The sequence below is a fragment of the Xiphophorus maculatus genome, chromosome 2 (genome assembly GCF_002775205.1).
Source record: "Xiphophorus maculatus strain JP 163 A chromosome 2, X_maculatus-5.0-male, whole genome shotgun sequence".
Classification (NCBI taxonomy): Eukaryota; Metazoa; Chordata; class Actinopteri; order Cyprinodontiformes; family Poeciliidae; genus Xiphophorus; species Xiphophorus maculatus.
This window is the reverse complement of record NC_036444.1, coordinates 9,603,488-9,621,740: the sequence shown is the minus strand read 5'-3', so window position 1 is coordinate 9,621,740 and position 18,253 is coordinate 9,603,488. Positions and strand designations below refer to the sequence as shown.

At 37.8% G+C, this 18,253-nt stretch overlaps 1 protein-coding gene across 2 annotated transcripts in view; it reads right to left on the bottom strand.

The window, feature by feature from the left end:
* The window catches only part of tmem266 (transmembrane protein 266), a 31,314-nt gene extending 15,260 nt beyond the window's left edge, over positions 1-16,054 (bottom strand). The window contains exons 1-3 of one of the 2 annotated variants that reach the window (XM_023345939.1): positions 15,419-16,054; positions 12,541-12,635; positions 6,047-6,235 (exon numbers count right to left, since the gene is read on the bottom strand). In XM_023345939.1, the coding sequence (XP_023201707.1) occupies positions 6,047-6,235; positions 12,541-12,554 (203 nt within the window). In that variant the 5' untranslated portion in view covers positions 12,555-12,635; positions 15,419-16,054. The remainder of the gene's footprint in view (positions 1-6,046; positions 6,236-12,540; positions 12,636-15,418) is intronic. The other variant, XM_005798230.2, reaches the window with a different exon arrangement.
* Between the last annotated feature and the right edge of the window lie 2,199 nt (positions 16,055-18,253).

Below are 18,253 nucleotides of genomic sequence, written 5' to 3'. Positions count from 1 at the left end.
TATACTGAGACCATTTATCAAGGAAAAATATCCAAACCAACATATAAAAATATAACTGCCTCATTGGTTTAATCCTGAATTAAGTGTGATTAATTCAATTCAATTCAAATTCTAAACTACTTTATTGATCCCAAAGGGAAATCAAATATTTTTGTAACTCATATTGCCCAAGACTTTCAAAGAGTTGTTGTAGATGCTGGACAGGAACATTGACATCATTCAACATCATTCCCACAGTCAAACATGGTGGTGGCAGTGTGATGCTCTGGGCCTGCTTTGCTGCTTCAGGTCCTGCTGTAAATCAGGCAACCGTAAACTCTACTTTCCAGCAGGAACTCCTGAAGGAGAATATCTACTAGCTAGTGACCTTGAGTCTTCCTGCAGGATAATATGAAGGACACAACTAAATCCAGTTCTGAATGGCTCAAAATAAACATAAAAATGTTTTGTAATAGATAAGTCAAACTCTGGGCTTAAATTTGTTTGCGATTCAATGGTATGACGTAAAACAGGGAGTTCATTCTTGGAAAGGTGCTGCTGCCAAAGGTAACACAACCAGTTTTTAGATTTACTAAGTGACTGTTTTGTCAGAGAGGATTTGTTTGGTTTGAATAACTAAACCTCCTTTATACCTCAACTCACCATTAAAAGCTGCTTTTCATATTTACTAATATGACTTCTGTATCAAAATCTGTGAGAAAATCCGACATATGCAAGCGTTACTACCAAAGAACTAAAAAATAAATACTCCTTTTCCACTGAATTATACTTTAAACTTAATTAGTCTCAGAGCCTATGCTCTAATTCAGGTGCTTTACATTTTTCTTAAATAAACGAACATTAGGACAGTCTTCAATAGAACAACTTTAGCCAAATACATTTAAAAAAAGATCCTTCTTGACTCAAGTTTTCCGTCTCCTTTCAGTCTCCCCGGTTCTCATAACTATGAATCCCTGTGGTTCCTTGAGTATAAACTTCAACCAATTCACACCAATCTGCTGAACTCAGCAGGCTCGGGCAGAGGAAAATGGGCCACAACTGTGAGCCTGCAGGCTGCTGAACAGCACAGGTTGGAATAGTTTGTCACTTTCAGACTGCTCAAGCAGTCCATTTCTGCACCTTACTATTAATTTTAAGGAGGTATTTTAACTATCTCGCCATCTGTCTACATATGAATACTCCTCCCTGTTTTTAAGAAAGGGACAAGTGATTTGGAGACAAACTATTAGGCAATCTTTATCCTGTTAAGCTTAATATTTCCTTTTCCGTGTAACCGGAGCTGAAAAACTGTCTTCTATCACAGCCAAGATAAGCAAATACACCCAGAACGAATTCCAGCTGATGATTAAGTGTGATGAATGAAATGATTAAAGTAATCAATTGAAGGTTTTGGAGATTGACTTTCTTGCTGCTATAAATCTACAGCTTCATGCACAGGGGAAATAAAAGTAACCGTAAATTATTCCAGCAAAAAGAAGCGACTGACTGAATACAGTTGCCAATAGAACAAATTTGGGATCCAGCATGGCGCCCATCGTCCCTCTAATCCATCGTTCAGCACAATAGCAGCACTCCAGTGGTTTTTAATTACAACAAGGAGTGATTGCTTAAATTGCCCATCTTAGAACAGAGGACAACCTAAAACAGGAAAGCCTGTACCTGACTTTACTAGAGAAATGAGCTACAGATACTAAACGGAAACAAACAGGAGTTACAAGCACAGACGAGTAGACAAGCTGCTGCTGATACATGTTTTTTTCCCCACTAGGACTTCGTTCTCGACCTGAGAGAAACCCATAGTTTGCATTTTTGTGAATATAACCCCCCCCCCATCAAAACTGACGGTGAAATGTCATCTGTTGTGTTACGTACAATGCCAAGCAGGAGTGACAGTCTGATAAAGAAATCTTGTGGTTGTTTGAAAAAGAGTCTTTTTAGACATTCATCAGACACATAACAGGTACAGTAAGGATCTGGTTCCAATAGCTATTCAAATCTTGTGCATCATAAGTGACACATCATACACATACACAAGGTTTACCTTGCTTTTTTCTTCTGATATATAAAGCAAAATAATAGGTCAAAAACCAATGAACCATTGTCCATTTTGAAACTGAATGGTCTCCCTTAATTTAATGGCTGCTGCAAACAATATTTTGCTTACTTTTGGCAGAAATTATAAACAAGAGGGAATTAAGAGAGAAAAGATTGCACAAAGTCAAAAGAAAGAGATGTCTAGCCCATGATTTAGGTAAGCAGTCACACAGAACACTGCAAGTAAAGTAAACTATAATAATGGAACGTAAATTGTAGATAGTGACCATAATTTTTTGCGTCACCCAAGGCTGGATCTCAGTAAATAAAGCAATAGGTCAGGAAGCAGTGACAAACATAACTCTACGGAATGCACAGGAAAACGCCACAGCGATTGACAGATTGAGATCATGCAGCATGCAACACATTTCTTCATTGTGTCATTCCTAGGATGGCACACAGCTTAGTCATGAAGGTATCCGGTGGTTTGACTGATAACTGAGAGCATGAAACTGCAATGACAAGGCGTCTTGGAATGCCTGTGACCAGATAATCAGGAATTTCATTACCAAGGTTCATTGACTTACTGTAACACATGGACATTGTTGTCCTTAAATACTTCTTAGCCCTCTATAATTAGAGCAAGAATATATATATTTTTCATTTAAGAAACCAATGCAGATATTCACTTTATATAAAGCAGCAAAGCTATGAATCTAAATAGATAAATAATAGTACAATATTTTATTATTATTTAGTCTGATCATGTTATAAGTTCTGGTCATCTCTTTTACTGTGCTGCAGGACTTGGGCCAAAGATGTCGGCAGACTCAACAGGAGGAGCTGTTGACCCACACAGTGAAGTAGGTGCGAGTGCAAAACTAAGTTCACCTCACAATCCAAAAGCTTGTCCTTATCAGTGAATGACATTGTTGTGGAGGAATTTAGGAACAATGTTGATCAGTTAATAAAGGGTTTTCCATCAGCAGCACCTGGCTGCTTTTTTTTTTTTTTTTACCTTTTCAGTCCTGTAGAAGCAGTTTTCCCACACATAGCCTGTTCAGTTTGGCTTAATTTTTCTTTAATAATTACAATGTGGAATTTTACTTATTTATGTCTTTGTTCACCTAAGGTAATGTTAGATTGTTTCAGAGCCTGGGAAAGACCAAAAGATTCGAATAATGTCTTGTTATAAAACCTATCGAGATGGAAAGTCCATCTAAGCAGACAGACTCGGTAAACTATTTATCAGAAAAAAAGCTAAAGGCAAAGACACTTAGCCTGTTGAAATACAAAGCCTAAAGAGACAACCCCAGACTTGCAGTTGGAACAGAAATGCAACTGCAGTCTACAGTGTTGACTCAGAGGGTTTAATACAAATACAAGCCACATATTTCCAAAGGTGTGTAGAGTAGCTAAAAGTGTGATATTCCTCAAGAATAAGTGAAGTACAGTAAAACTACTAACAGTACCTTGTTATCTAATGGTTACTTCAAGTATATGTAATTAGTCACTACCCAACTAAATTGTATATATATGTAGCTGCATCCACTTCATAATTATTTACCACAGAAAATACATTGAAGTGGGTTGTAATGTGACAAAATATAAAAAGTATCAATGTCTTTGAATAGTTTTGGAAAGCACAATGACCTTTATGTTTACAGTCAAGAGACGTGCAGTTTTTGATTGCACACTGCTAAATCCCGCAGGGGCCATAAGTTTCACATGGTGTTACACCAAAGCTCTCACTGGGACGATAATTTGCAAAGCTGTCGGATTGTTCCCTTTGGTTCACCATTGCTAAGGACGTGTGTTTTCTATTCAATATGTGAGCAAGACAGTGATCTGAATAAGACGGAGGCTGGAAGTGGGTGTTTTGGACAGGACCCATCTGTCCCTTCCCTCCGTCCCACAGAGCCTCCAGCTTCAACTGGGCCAAACAGGCAGAGTCCAGTCGGCCATCGGCTGACCATGTTCGTGCACCAGGGGCCTCGACGGCGAGATGCCGAATGCTCTAATTAAGCTTATGCTGTTTGTCTACTTTTCTGCATGGATGCCAACATCACAGCATGCCAGGAGGGCTGTGAGTCACGCTTCCTGACTCGAAAGCCACAGACACTTGCTTCCAGGGGTGCTTAGGGAGGGGTGTATCCTGTCCTGCAGAATGCTGGGACTGCAGCATGGCATTATGGCGAGAACAAAACAACACAAGGCCAGAACAAGAAGGCCTTGTGGGCAGAGAAAGCACCATCACAAGGCTCTGACATTTCAGGATGGCTGTGGTGCTAACAACACCTTTTGTTTTCCGCCGGTTATCGAAATTGTGAACACAAACCTGTGTGGAGCAGAGAAATTGCCCTGTCATTAAGCTACAACGAACACATCAGTGGAGAAAATGCCCATTTAACATGGTGACACTAATGCATTTATTTTCAGTTATCGTCATCTTACAGACTTTATTGTAAAATGAGGCATGATTCAACATGGCAGGTATAATTACAAAATGCAAATATGAGCAATGGGGAGAAGAACAGCAGAGCTTTTCACTGGCAGGGTAGATTAAAGATTGCAGTAATTGCAATTCTGCCATAATTAGAAATGTAGCGCTTTGACACAAAGAGCAGACATGGTGGCTCACACACAACATCTCTGATATCTTCTTAACAATGAGCTCATATCCAGAACATTAATCAATACGTAATTGCATTTCTAGTATTTTTACTTCTATCAAACTACTTATGGATTATTATCATGTCACTAACTTATTTGCAGCTCTTTGATATCTAAGTTATGCGGAAAACTAAGACACTCCATTGAATGTTCAGGTTTGTGTAAAGAAATACGGTAACACTTCATTCGAAGGGGTGTGCATAAGACTGATGTGATACTGTCATAAACATGACATAACACCTATCATGAAAATGAAGGAGTCTTCATGAATGTTTATGACCGTTGTCATTAAGTGTTATTCAGTTAATATTGACACTTCTAATGCAAAGTTGACAGATTTAATGAACTTTTAATGCAAGTTTTTAATTTAACTTTTTTAAAGTGCCTTTACTAACCAAATAATGCACCATGGAAATGCACCATTCTTTCTTGTTGGATTGGTCTTTGTCATCTTTCTAGGTCCAGTTCTGTTTCAGCTTTAATACTTTTATAGATGATCTCATATTTTTCTCAAGCACACTCTAGTACATGGCTGAATTTAGGGTGAATTTTATGGTGAACTGGCCAGGTTCTGAAGCTGCAAAACATCCACAAAACATGACACTTCTCCCTTCATTATTCACAGCTGGTATGTAGTGTTTGCTGGAATGGTGTATTCGATTTTAATATGTCATCGGTCCTTGCACATTAATATTTAATCAGTCCTAAAACTTTGACAGTAGCAATTCTCGTCCTGATCTTTGTCTATGAATTCTCTCGTCAACTTCAGTCTGGTTTTCATGGTTTTCTTAGAAAACAAAGGTTGTCTTCTTGCACACGCACAGTGAAAGTCAAACCTGCACAGCCTCTCTTTGTAGAGGCATGCACTTTCATCCAAACTGTAGCAAAATTCTACTGTAGGTCCAACGACGACACTTTTAGGTATTTGAAAACCACATTTAACATCTTGCAACCTGCTTTCAGGTGACTTGTTTAGACAAACAGACCTGAGGATGTTGGTAGTTGTTTTGAAGGTCCCTCACTTGGAGACTATTTTGAATAGAGTTGAAAATTACGTTTTTTGAGACTAGTTTAAATCCCTCACCAGGTTCATAAGCTGTGACAATATTCTTATCATTGGCTCCCAGTGTGATGCACATTTGGAGGCCAATGTGTGAGAGATTTTCTCACATGGCAATGATAAAAAAGTGTGGCGCTCTGTGTAGTTTCAGAAGCCATCATGTTTCTTTAAGGGATTTACACCTCAGTATAACAATGGTGAAACTAGTGTTTCAGGTTTAACATTATGTACACAATACGTGGTTTTATGAAAATAAATACACTCGAATCTGATTCCTACCCATCCCTGTTGTCCTCTTCATCAGGGTTGGAGATGAGCTGGGATCCAGCCAGAGATATGTCCAGGGCTGCCAAAGGCAAGTCTCTGTAGGTGAAATTGACTAGCTGGACTGGAGCCAAGCACTGGTTGTCGTCCTCCACCTGTTGGGAGATGACCTCCAGATCTGAGGCTCCACCCTGGGGAGGAGCTCTGTGACACAAAAGATAGACCACAACCAAAGCAACAACACAGTTAGGGTGCAGAATGAGTCATATTACATTTTTTAGTTGATTAAAGATTAACTTAAACATTTTGTATTTAGGTTTTCAACATCTCCAGTGGGATGGAGATTATACCAGTGATTGTTCATGAAATTCAAGGTTGAACTGTAGTTACAGAAAAATAAAATCATACCTTGACATATTCAAGGCTCTTGGTGTATCAAAATTTTTAGAGCATACTTCAAGTTTTGTTTTAAATATGGCTTAATTTGTGTTGAATAAATAATGACATGATAGTATTTGTTGTGGGTTTGATTTTCTAAAAATTAGACTTCATTTTGCAGATATATTTTTAATGTTAAAGCCCTAAAATTGAAATTGGGTGTACGCCACTATTTTTGACTGTATAAATGTTGTTAATGCAGACTATCCAAATCCAAGTTCTACATAATACATAAAAAGAAACTCCAAACATTAACCAGATAAATACTGATGATCAATGGAGACTTGTTTGTGGGACAACATAAAGCAAAAACATTTGCCCAGAGCGCAATGATTATCTGACATACATGATTAAATGCCAAAATGCTATAAAGACAAGTCTTTCAATTGAAGATTCAGAATGACTTCTTCACAGTACCATTGTTAAACAGTCACGCTAACTGAACTGCTTACATTAGTTGACCAAAACCGAGAAATGGCATTGCAATTCTTTCTCATTCAGAATTATATATACAGTATATATATATATATATATATATATATATATATATATATATATATATATATATATATATATATATATATATATATATATATATATATATATATATATATATATATAGCTTCATCTTTTTTGAGATGTAAGCTAAATTGGGCAGAACCCGGCAAAGTATCGTGAACTTGAGTACATAGAGAGGACTGCAATCCGAGTGGCTCAGCCAATAGAGAGCAAGGATAAGTCACCCTGGAACAGCAGACACACATTGCTTGGCAGCAATCCCAGAGCAGCCAGCGTGGGGACATCAATAACTGGAGTACTTATCAGTGGAGGAAGGCATTGATTACAAGACAGGGAGAACAAAAGCCAAAGGGGTTGGTGAATTTTGCAACCTCTGTGATAGAGGTGAAGCAGTAGGGAAACAACTGGTTAGAAGATGATCACTGAGCAGACTGGAAAGGAACATTCGCAACATGGCAAATCAGAAATATTTGCTTCTCACACTTAACTTATTGTTTAGCCCTCGCAACACGAAATGCCTGAGCCTTTTTCTTGTCGCCTCTTTTGTAATGCCAGTGGAGCTATAATTGCATTTTTCAGCTCGAGGGTCAAACATAAACAAGGCACAAAATGTGCCTTTGCATCCCAATTTTATCCATGGAGCTGGCACCTCTGACAAGCTGCAACAAGGACACTAATCATTTATGACAGACACAAACTGTTTAGTGCATCAATATCACATTTTTAGACAGTCGTGGAGAAGGCCAGGAGCAATTGTGTGCGGAGCCCAGGATAAGATGGCTAATTGCCATCCTGAGGTGGGAGCAGGCGCTTCCCATCTGAAGACATTGTGAAGCGGTCTGCTCAAGGCTAGGCTGTTTTCAGAAATAAAAAACAAAAAACATTACAGCAGTGAATGACACAAGAATGACACATGAAAAAGGAGAGCGTGGACGGCTTCAGGGACAGGGTGTACAAACGATATGCCTGAGCACCTTAAGCAAGAGGTCCTAATTACAAATGTAAGACACATTAAATGATCCTGTTGTTACAACCATGTCAGAAATGTTCTCATTTATGACTTGTGGTTTCCCCAGAAATAAAGTGATTCATTTGTTATTCTAGAATGTTTTTTGTGGCAAAAGCACAAACGATTATATAAAGATTAACAACTAAATTCAACTCAATGTTGCAGCAGTTTGTCCTAATGTAGCAGGATGCATGACTAATATCCTTAATCTGCAGGGGACTTACTGTGACCGAAGAAACTAATCTAATTTTTAAAAAAGACAAAGCAAAACAAACTGCACAAATCTAAAGGTTGCATTCGAATCTAAAAATCTGAAGTATCCATGTGTTTGAAATGTAAATCTTTATTTCTTCTTGTTAGAAATATTTGAAACCCCTGAGAAAAGAGAAAAACACAATCATGTTTTTTTTTTATTCATACATCTAAGTTTGAAAATACTTAATTCATTGAACAGTTTAGATTCGTATGAACATTTACATAACCTTTTCAGCTTAAGCAATAATCATGCATTGATAAATTTTATGTTAAATAAAATGAGAACACAAAAATTGAAATACTGCTCATTAATATGGGAATATTGTCCCAATCTCGTTGTCTCACAAAGCAAAGTCTAATTACTGTCAAAGCTATCATCATGAGCTCTGAAAATGAAAGAGAGCACTTTAGGAGTGGTGAACTGTCGAGTTACTGTGCAGTGAAAAAACTGTTTGCCTCCCTTACAGATTTCTTTTGTTTTTTCATTACTGGCATATTTAAATATCTGAGGCCATTAAGCAGCTTTTTACATCAAAGATAGTACTGAGTAAATACAACAAAATGCTTCAAATTATCATTTTGTTCAAGTAAAAAAAAAAAAGAAAAATGAAAAAAAAAAACTATGTTAACTATCTGTGCCATAACCAACAAGTCTGTGTTGGACAATTGTCCACTTGTTGCACAACAATGAAAACCTCATACAAAACGGTTTGCATTTGCAGTTAGAACATTGTTGTAGCTTCATATCTAGACTGAAAGTACCATACACATTACATTTAAATATTCTATATTTTTTGACAATAGGAAACAAGGAAAATCATTACCAACAATTTATTTGTGTGGCTATTGGCTATTTATATTTTGGTTTCTGTTAGGTGCTGCCATCAGTCATGTAAATGGCCCCATGTTTAAATTAGTTGAACTTTTGTACATTTTATTTCATTGTAACTGCAAACCTTTTCTTTTCTTTTTTTGGAGTGGAAGGTGATGACGAGGGAGAAAGGAATGTGAATTACTAGCTCAAAATAATTTCATTGAGAAATAATTTCATTAAAGAAAAATGATGTATGATTTAATTTCTCCTCCGCCCCCCTCCCAAAGAAATTAGATAAATGGATTTATATTGAGTCCCTTTCACACTAATAATTAATAAAATAAAATAAAACTCAGTGCCACCAACTGCCTCCAAGAGTTACAAAATTAGCAAATAAAGTCCACCCGTGTGTAATTTAATAGAACAAATCCAGCTGTTCTATGAAGGCCTCAGAGGTTAGTTAAAGAAATGTAAGACACAAATAGCACAAGTAAGACCACAATGCACAGCAGGCAGGTCAGGATAAAGTTGTGAAGAGATTTAAAGCAGACTTAGGCTATAAAACAATGTCCCAAACTTTGAACATCTCACCCAGCACCGTTTAATCCATCACTGAACAAATGAAGAGTATGTCAATTGCAAACCTACCAAGACATAGCTGTTCACTTAAACACACAGGCCTGGCAAGGAGAGCATTTATCTAGGAGCTGCAGAGATCTTCAGCTCAGGAACAATAAGTCTGGCAATAAGACAATCCTGGTTGTTCACTTCACAAATGTATTAAAGAGTGGCAAGAAGAAAGCAATTGGCAACCATTGGAGTCAGCATCAAAGCAGATTTCAAAACAACTATGTTTCTAAAATATTAAATAAGGCTTCATGAAAGACCTTAAAGCTTTTCCTACCACTGTCAGTATTTTATTAAATGTTTATTTACATCTGATGTAACCATTTATGACCATTGAGTCTTTAGTGGTTATTCACAAGTAAGACTTAGTTGGTCTGAACTCCATTATCAACACCTTTTGATAAAGGCGGGCCTGTTCAGTGTGACCTGGTGGAATAGTTGTCTACTGCAAAAGTGAAAAGGTGTGATATTAGCATTTGTTTTGCATTTCTAGCAAATATCATTTTAAAACAGTCATATCGTTAGAGACAGTTTATCTTGCTTGATATGCCATTCTGTTTGCAAATTTTGCTTCACTAAATATTTTGAGTACAGACCTCAGACAGATGTTACAAACATGTATCAACTTCTACATAAATACCCGTTGAATGCAAAATTGGTCATGGAATAAAATATTGGGTTGTTTTTTTGTAAGGAAGTTTTCTAAAATAGCATTGCATGAACCACAATGGCCTTTTGAGATTGGAATTGGGTTACAACAGCAAAAACAAAACAAAACAAAAAACCTTGGAACTCAGATTGGCATCTAGCTCAACTGTACAAACCAAACTTCCGTTTTCTAAAGTAAGATTGCAGATAACTTGGCGAAATTTAAATATTCTTGTTAAAAAGCTGATGCTATTGATGCATGTATCTGGTGGGAAGTCATTTCCACAATGCTGGGTACATTAGTTTCCTGTCCTTACTGTCATCTAAAGGTGTAGAACAGGCTATGGGACATATTTTAAATAAACTAAGGGGCTCAGATTATGTACGCACATACTTTCTGCTCACTGGAGCATGTGGAGGAATGATAATCTGTGTCACTGAGGAATTTGTTGCAGTACCATGAGGGCTTGACAACACATCAGAGAAAGAAAACAATCATATTAGTTTTGCTTGTTTATCAGTTAAAGCTAAACACCAGCAAATACTTAACATTGTGTCTTTAAGGTAGTGTCCCAATTAAAGAGATGGCATAATAGATTTGTAAGATCTTTTTTCCCACCACCTCACCTTGTTCTTTGCTGTGAATTCCTTTCATGATGCAGGTACCTTGAGCTTGTGAAGCACACATGACTTCTCATTCTAAAGTTGTTTTTAAACTTCTAATATCACTCTCCAGTCAGTTTCCAAACTTTATTTTTACATTGTCATGTAATTTGGTGTTTTATGTTTAGAGGTAACATTCATAGCTGAACAAAATTGTGATTTCAAAATCATTAGTAAAAGTATCACAATTTTCAATTCACTTTGTGCATGGGCGTTGTACCGAAACGTTTCAAAATCATTTGAGTTTTTTTTTTTTTTTTTATCAGGCCACCTCATTATTGCTAACAAAAGTAAATAAAAAATATGCTTTTCAAGTTATTCCATTTAGTAAGGAAAATAATTTCTCCACACAAACTGGCACAATCTGGAAAGGTAACGACCCCGTGTTAAATTATAATTAACTGTGTCACTTTTATGGTTTCATTTAAGTCACCTAAAGACTAGCAGCTCTGTAGAATCCCCACATAACTCACACAGAACCTGTCTAACAACATGAAGACTAAAAGATCTCCAAAGTAACACATCATGCCCCAGTCTAAAGAGATGCAGCAGGTCTTTATGGTATGCTTTTGCTTAAAATTATGCACAGAAAAAAAAGAATGTACTATTTATTTACTCCATGTCAATTTTCCATTCATTATTCCTCTGCAGAAATTGTTCTTTTACTACTAACAACTTTCTGTTCATTAACCTTTGGAAAAGGATGTGCTGTCCTGATTTCTTTGCTTGCGGTGCTAAACCAAAATATGTGAAAAATCCAGATCTAGATGAAAGCTTCTTGGTAGCACACACAAAAGAATACAGAGTCTGTTTGACGTGCATCACAGTCACCAATTCATTTCCAGGCCACTTCAACGAGAATCGTGCCAACATTTCAGCCCACTGGCTGAGCATGCTCAGATGAAGGCCAGTGGGATGAAATGCCTGGTTTTCTTTGAGAGATAGGTTAATGCGACCCTGAAATCCTATGTGGTTTATATCGAGAAGCTGTCTCCTATCTTGGTCACTTCCTGTCATTTCCATGCAAATGTTTTGTCTCAGCTTCAGCTTTTTAAACCAACTATTAAATAATCAAAAGCAGCGATAAAATGCTGGTGGGAAGCTGAGACAAAAGACCTGATTGGCTCCAAGCAGCATCCTGCGCTTTGCAGAAGATGCAGCTGACTGAACACACTTTGCATTCACCTCTCACTCTGCTCCACACTACTCCACTTCGCTTCCTCCAACTCAGCTCCCTCCCCTTTCCTCTTTCCCTGGCCCTAACCTCCCTATAATCAGAATGCGGGGCTTGTCGGAGGGACCACACACACAGAGTAATTATTAATAAGAGAAGATGACATGTGAACATCCCTCCTGAATGGTAAGTGAAGCTGGCACAGGTTTGCTGCACTCGCACGCTCAAAAGAGCTTTCCCAGAGATTCCTACTCATGTGAAGGTCAAGAAAAAGTAGGAATCTCATTCTACTAATCTCAGAATTAATGTCACATTCACCTGGATTGCTTAAAACGTAATACTTTGCCATGTTTTATACTTACTGGGTATTGCTCATGTCTTCTTGCTGTTAATATGTCTTCTTTAAATGAAGCCAGGAGCTAAATCCACCACTGCAGAGATGTGGTCAGGACCATATCTACAGATAAAAGACATGCAAAAGTACAACAAAAATTATAACACAATAACCACAAATTTAATCTTCTTATACAGGGTGTAATTACAGTCAGTGTCATGAAACATAAAGCTGAAAGAGACAAATTTATGAACAATAATCAATAAAACACCAGTGTCAGTTTTTAAAGATGCCTTACCTGAACTGTGGCTTTAGGTGTTTTTCCAACTATTTTCCTTGGGAGCACTAAATTGTAATTGATTTTAAATCTTGTCCAATATATACGATCCGCTCTGTGGATCGAGGGCTCAGGAACTTCACACCCCTTGCATAGTAAGTGCAGAGGGATGCTTACTCTTTGTTCCCCCTCATACAGAGAGCCATTTACGTCCGACTTTGCTCAGCGAAAGTCGGCCCAGCTCTTAAACAGACATGGAAAGTTACAGGTGCATCTCAGTTTATTTGAATATCATTGTAAAATCAATAATTTCAAAAAGAGAAACTTCTGAACAGCTGTGGTAAAAATACATGCAGGTTTTTTTTTTTTTTAAAAAAGAACCAAATAAAGTTTAAAATCTTTGTAACAGGTTTTATTTCCATACATCTAAATTTATTATTCAGAAGTAAAGCAGTCTGCATTTTTCTTTACAACCAAAATATTTAAAGTAGTAACTGAAATATTGTTGAAGGCACAGCTTTCCACTTAATCACTGAACTAATATTTAGTTCTACAACTACTGTTTTTGAAAACTACTTATATGTATTGCAAGGAGAAGAACAACTCCTGGTACCTGTGATTGGAACCCAAAGTCATTGGACTATATTTTATAAGTCTTCTACACTGCTTGTTATTTTCTCATAAACAACACTTTTGATCTGAACCCACATTGGGCTGCCCACTTCATGCGCTTAATCTCAAGGATGTTGAACCAAAATCGGCTACTGGGATGTTTGGGGTCATTGTTGTTGCTTTCACATCTGTCAAACAGATGCATTATACCTAAAGCAATATATACCAAGTGTTTACTTTTATTAATACTGATGTTTGTGCCTTACAGCTAATGAAAGCCTCAAATTTAGTTTTTTTTTTATTATTTCAATATTGCTTAGAGTCACTAAAACAGATTTTTAACATTCAGTATTTTAAGCCCATTATAGCTTCCAAGTCAAAACTTGACAATTGTCCATCAGCACTCCCACAATAAGGGTAAACCACAAAAGGTCACTGCTAAAATAGCTGCCTGTTTATAGAACGCAGTATACAACTTAAATGAAGGTTTAGTGGAAGGATAAAGTGTGATAGAAAAGGTGCACGAATAAAACCAATTCAAGAATTGGGTAGTTGCGTGAGTCAGTGCTGCAAAAGTCACCACACATGGAGGGCATGAGCTACAGCTGTCACATTTCTTTTGTGTCACACATGAACCAAAACACAATGTCAGAAGCACCCTAAGCGGGTGGACGGAGAAAAAAAACCCAACTAACATTCATTGATTAAAAGCTTTTTTATGTCAAATAAATTTAACATTTGAGCTGGACTTTAATGTCTTCAAAAGACACTGGATCATAGAAGTCCTGTGTGAAGTTTCCACACTCTGTCTGGATTTGATTTAATCTGCTGGTTTTGGCTCAATGTGTTTTATCAAGTCTACAATTATTGCAGGGAAGTTTTAGAGCACATCATGCTTTACTTTGCTAAAAAGAAATAACTAGATAGAGAAGCTAATTTAAATTAATCTTAACATTCTATATCTTAGAGAAACAATATTTCTCTAAGAATATTTTATTAGCTTTAAGACTTTTATTATTTTTATTTTTATGATTTTTTTTACTAGTTTTAAGACATAATCAACAAAATAAACAAAAAAAATATATTAGTAGATAGTGAAGCTTATAGCTTCTATGTTTGAAGGGAATGATGGGGATAAATTAACATTTTAATGATATTGCAATTTACTGAAATACACCTGTATATACAGACAGTAGTGCTTTAATGTAACCTGATAAAGTCAGATTAATCGCCTTGGTTTCATATCAATATGAATCTGTGGTAATATGTGAAACTGAGGCTACCCTTTAAACACTCATTGTCAGCATTCACAGCCAGAGAAGCACAGCAGATTAAATGCTGCTCAGGAGAAATCAACACAGGTCATTCAAGGGCTGAGAGTGTTTGTTTCACCGCAGCGCTCCAAAAATATGGACTTTGGAAAGAAAAGAAAAAGGAACAAACAGATGATCTGGAGACGAGATGTGTTCAAAGTCATAGAGGTTAACACTTTTAGTGATTGTTACACAGTAGAGGTGACCAAAAGGAAAAGTGACAAACAAGGATCGAATTTCCCAATCAGCATCTTGAGTTGACCCTTGTTCCAATAAGTGCTGCAGCCAATAGCGTGAGCGCTTCCCAAGTGAAGGAGGTCGTCCACAAAGGCACTCATTTTACTAGGCTGTTTCATTTCGTGTAACAATCACTCTGGGCTATTTCTGGCCACTCTCTCGGCATTTAACGTAACAAGGAGGCAATTTCAATCATTTCCCTTCAGCTCTATAAACAGTTATGAGGTTGTTAACATTTCCATTCTGCGCTTAGCTTAAATTCTCATTTATGGTTCAACCAACACACACACACACACACACACACGCACACATACCCCTCCCCCCCCTCCCCGCACACACACACACACACACACACACACACACACACACACACACACACACACACACACACACACACACACACACACACACACACACACACACACAAACATTAATTATCTTTAGGCTTTAAATAAAAACACACTGACCTCTTGAGTATATTCTACATGGTCCCTTCTCCATTGACCACACAGCAGTGATGGTGATATCACTTCCTTAGCCGATTATTATTATTATTATTATTGTAATGATGATGATGATGATGATGATGATGATGATGGTGATCGGTGTGACTGAAGCTCGGATCTTCCTGTGTGTAGGCAGCGATTAGGCTTAAATCTGCGTCGACTGCGCACACGTATCGCTTCTTCTCAGAGGATAGAGAACACCTCCTCTGGGTTGGAAGCACCATCCTTTAGCGGAGACGACGAGGCTTTCACCGGATCAGTAGATGCATAATGTGCTCGCAGGGCTTCCCCCACAATCACACCAGGGACTCCATGTGCCTGATGATGATGATGATGATGATGATGATAATAATAATAATAATAAGAGCTGCTCGACGAGGAGCTGTCCAGGAGCTGAAAACAGGATGCCAGCGGTTACAGATGTGCGGTGGGAGAAGCCAGCGCAAAGGAGACTGGACACAGTTTTCATTAAGAAGCCCAAAATGCAGTCGATCGAGTCATAAATGTCCATGATAAAGACATGGAGACGGCATTCTGTACGTCCCCGTTTCTGTGCCACTCTGGAAGCGTCGACGTAGGAAAGCGCTCTCGCTTCGCTTTACCTCCTGAGTTCCTCGCGATAACAACCCACCCGCACGGAAAAAGAGAAATGCACAATATTCAGGTACTTTAAAAGGCTTTTGTGGCGGCAGTTAGAGTGTTAAACGCGGTCTATAAGTTTGCAGTCTCGCCGTTGGTATTTCTCTAAAAATATACATGACCTTACATGATAATAAAAAGGTCAGGTCATATTATGAAGGCTGGCAGTAAAGAATACAGTAAAAAACTTGTATGTTTTTTGGGGGGGTATGTCTATATCAGGTTTACAATTCTAGTGGCTATAATACAGTATGTGCACATTATGTGCAAAAATGTGCAAAAACATCTTTCAACGTCCATTTTTCAGTCTCACCACAGATTCTCCTTTGAATTTAGCTCTGGATCGGGACTGGGCAGCTATAACACATAAATATGCTTTAATCTGAACCATCCCATTTTATCTGTGGCTGTATATTTTAGAGTTGTTGACCTGCAGGACATCCACTCCAGTCTAAACAGGTTTCTAACAGGATTGTGTTGTGTTTTGCTCAGTCCATCTTAAAATCCACTCTGTCCCACTTCCCTGACTCTGCTGAGGAAAAGCATCTTCCCACCATGTTGCTGCCAGTTGGTTTCAAAGCTCAATATTGCTCTCATCTGACCAGAGTGCCTTCTTCCATGTGTTTCATGGGTCCCCTATTTGGTTTGTGGCAAACTGCAAATGGAACTTTTTTTTGTTTTTCATGTCCCACACTCTGTGGTCCGTTGAGATTTCAAAGTCAGAACTCATATAGGAGCACCGAGAGAAGATCAGGTAAATGTTGCTCAAGAAACCCCAAGTCAAGCATCGCAGAATCCTGTCACTATAGGCAGGAGCTATATAGTGACTATAGCTCCTGCCTATAGTGAGGAGGCACTATAGGCAGGGGCCTATAGTGCCCCTGCCTATAGTGCAGGCCCCCATTTGTCACAAACGTGACAGAACAAAAAAGTTCTGTCACGTTTTTGTCAATGCATATTGTTAAAAAAAAGTTCAATGCCGGATACCCGTCCAGTATTACCAATGCTGCATAAGTTCTACCAACTTTTTCTTCTAAAGGATTCACTGTTTTTTGGAAGTGATTGCATTACTACGAAACTAAAAACCCGAAACCAAAACGTTAAAAGAAAAATGATGCCAGTTGGTGAGTCAGCTAACGGTTCTGGGTAAAAACAATTACTCGTCTGAGAGAAGCAATGCAAGATTTTCTGTGACAGAAAGTTCTCACGATGCCATTCATGCCTCTTCACATACCAGCAATTGTTTGCTTTCTACCAAACCCAGAAAGGCAGCGTTCCCCAGTCCGTCAAATACTTCCCTCATCTATCCTCTGCCTAATGCAACAATTGATCTGAGCTTCAGAAAGAAAAAAAAACCCTTCTAGCCTACATATAAGGCAAAAATGATCCCAGAACATTATCAGATACTAAGAGATGGCGAGGAAGTATCAGAGGGTTGACATTTCACTTGCCATTTAAAAAAAAGTGGACAAACTGCCCCTCCTGCATTCTTTTCAGCAAAAGCACGCCCACACGAGAACACTGCATAGGTGCATGAAGGTGCCACAAAGATTTACCTCAGGAACCAGAAGCATTTAAAGCTGGGATTTCAGGAACTGGTAAAAGGAACGTGGTAAGTGACCCATTTCTGATAGAAACTAAACAAATTAAGTTTTATGAGAGATCTTTTGATTAAGTCATTCTTCTGAAGTGTGTTTTCATAGTTGACATTTCTAAACTCTGACAAGTTTTTTTTTGGGGGGGTGGTGGAAACTAAACATATGTTCTCTCTTAGGATAAACCACAACTAAAGTAATTCAAATGATGGCAGGTAACTCATCCTATCAATTGTGACAATTTCTAAACATGAAGGTGTGCTTGGAAAGATAACTAATCCTGTAACATTTTCAGAACATGGAAAACCCTGTGATCCTCAGGAAGCTACATTTTGCATGAATGAAGGGACATGTTATAAATTACCAGCTATGAACACACTCTCCTGCATGTAAGTAAAATAATAAAAAAAACACAAACAAATTGATTTTACAAGCCAATATGTAAATGACAAAAATTACTGACACATTTTCTTTTTTATTATTACTTTTAAACACTTTGGCACTTTAGCTGCAGTGAAAATTACAAAGGAAACAGATGTGAGCAGTACCACCTTCCTAGTTC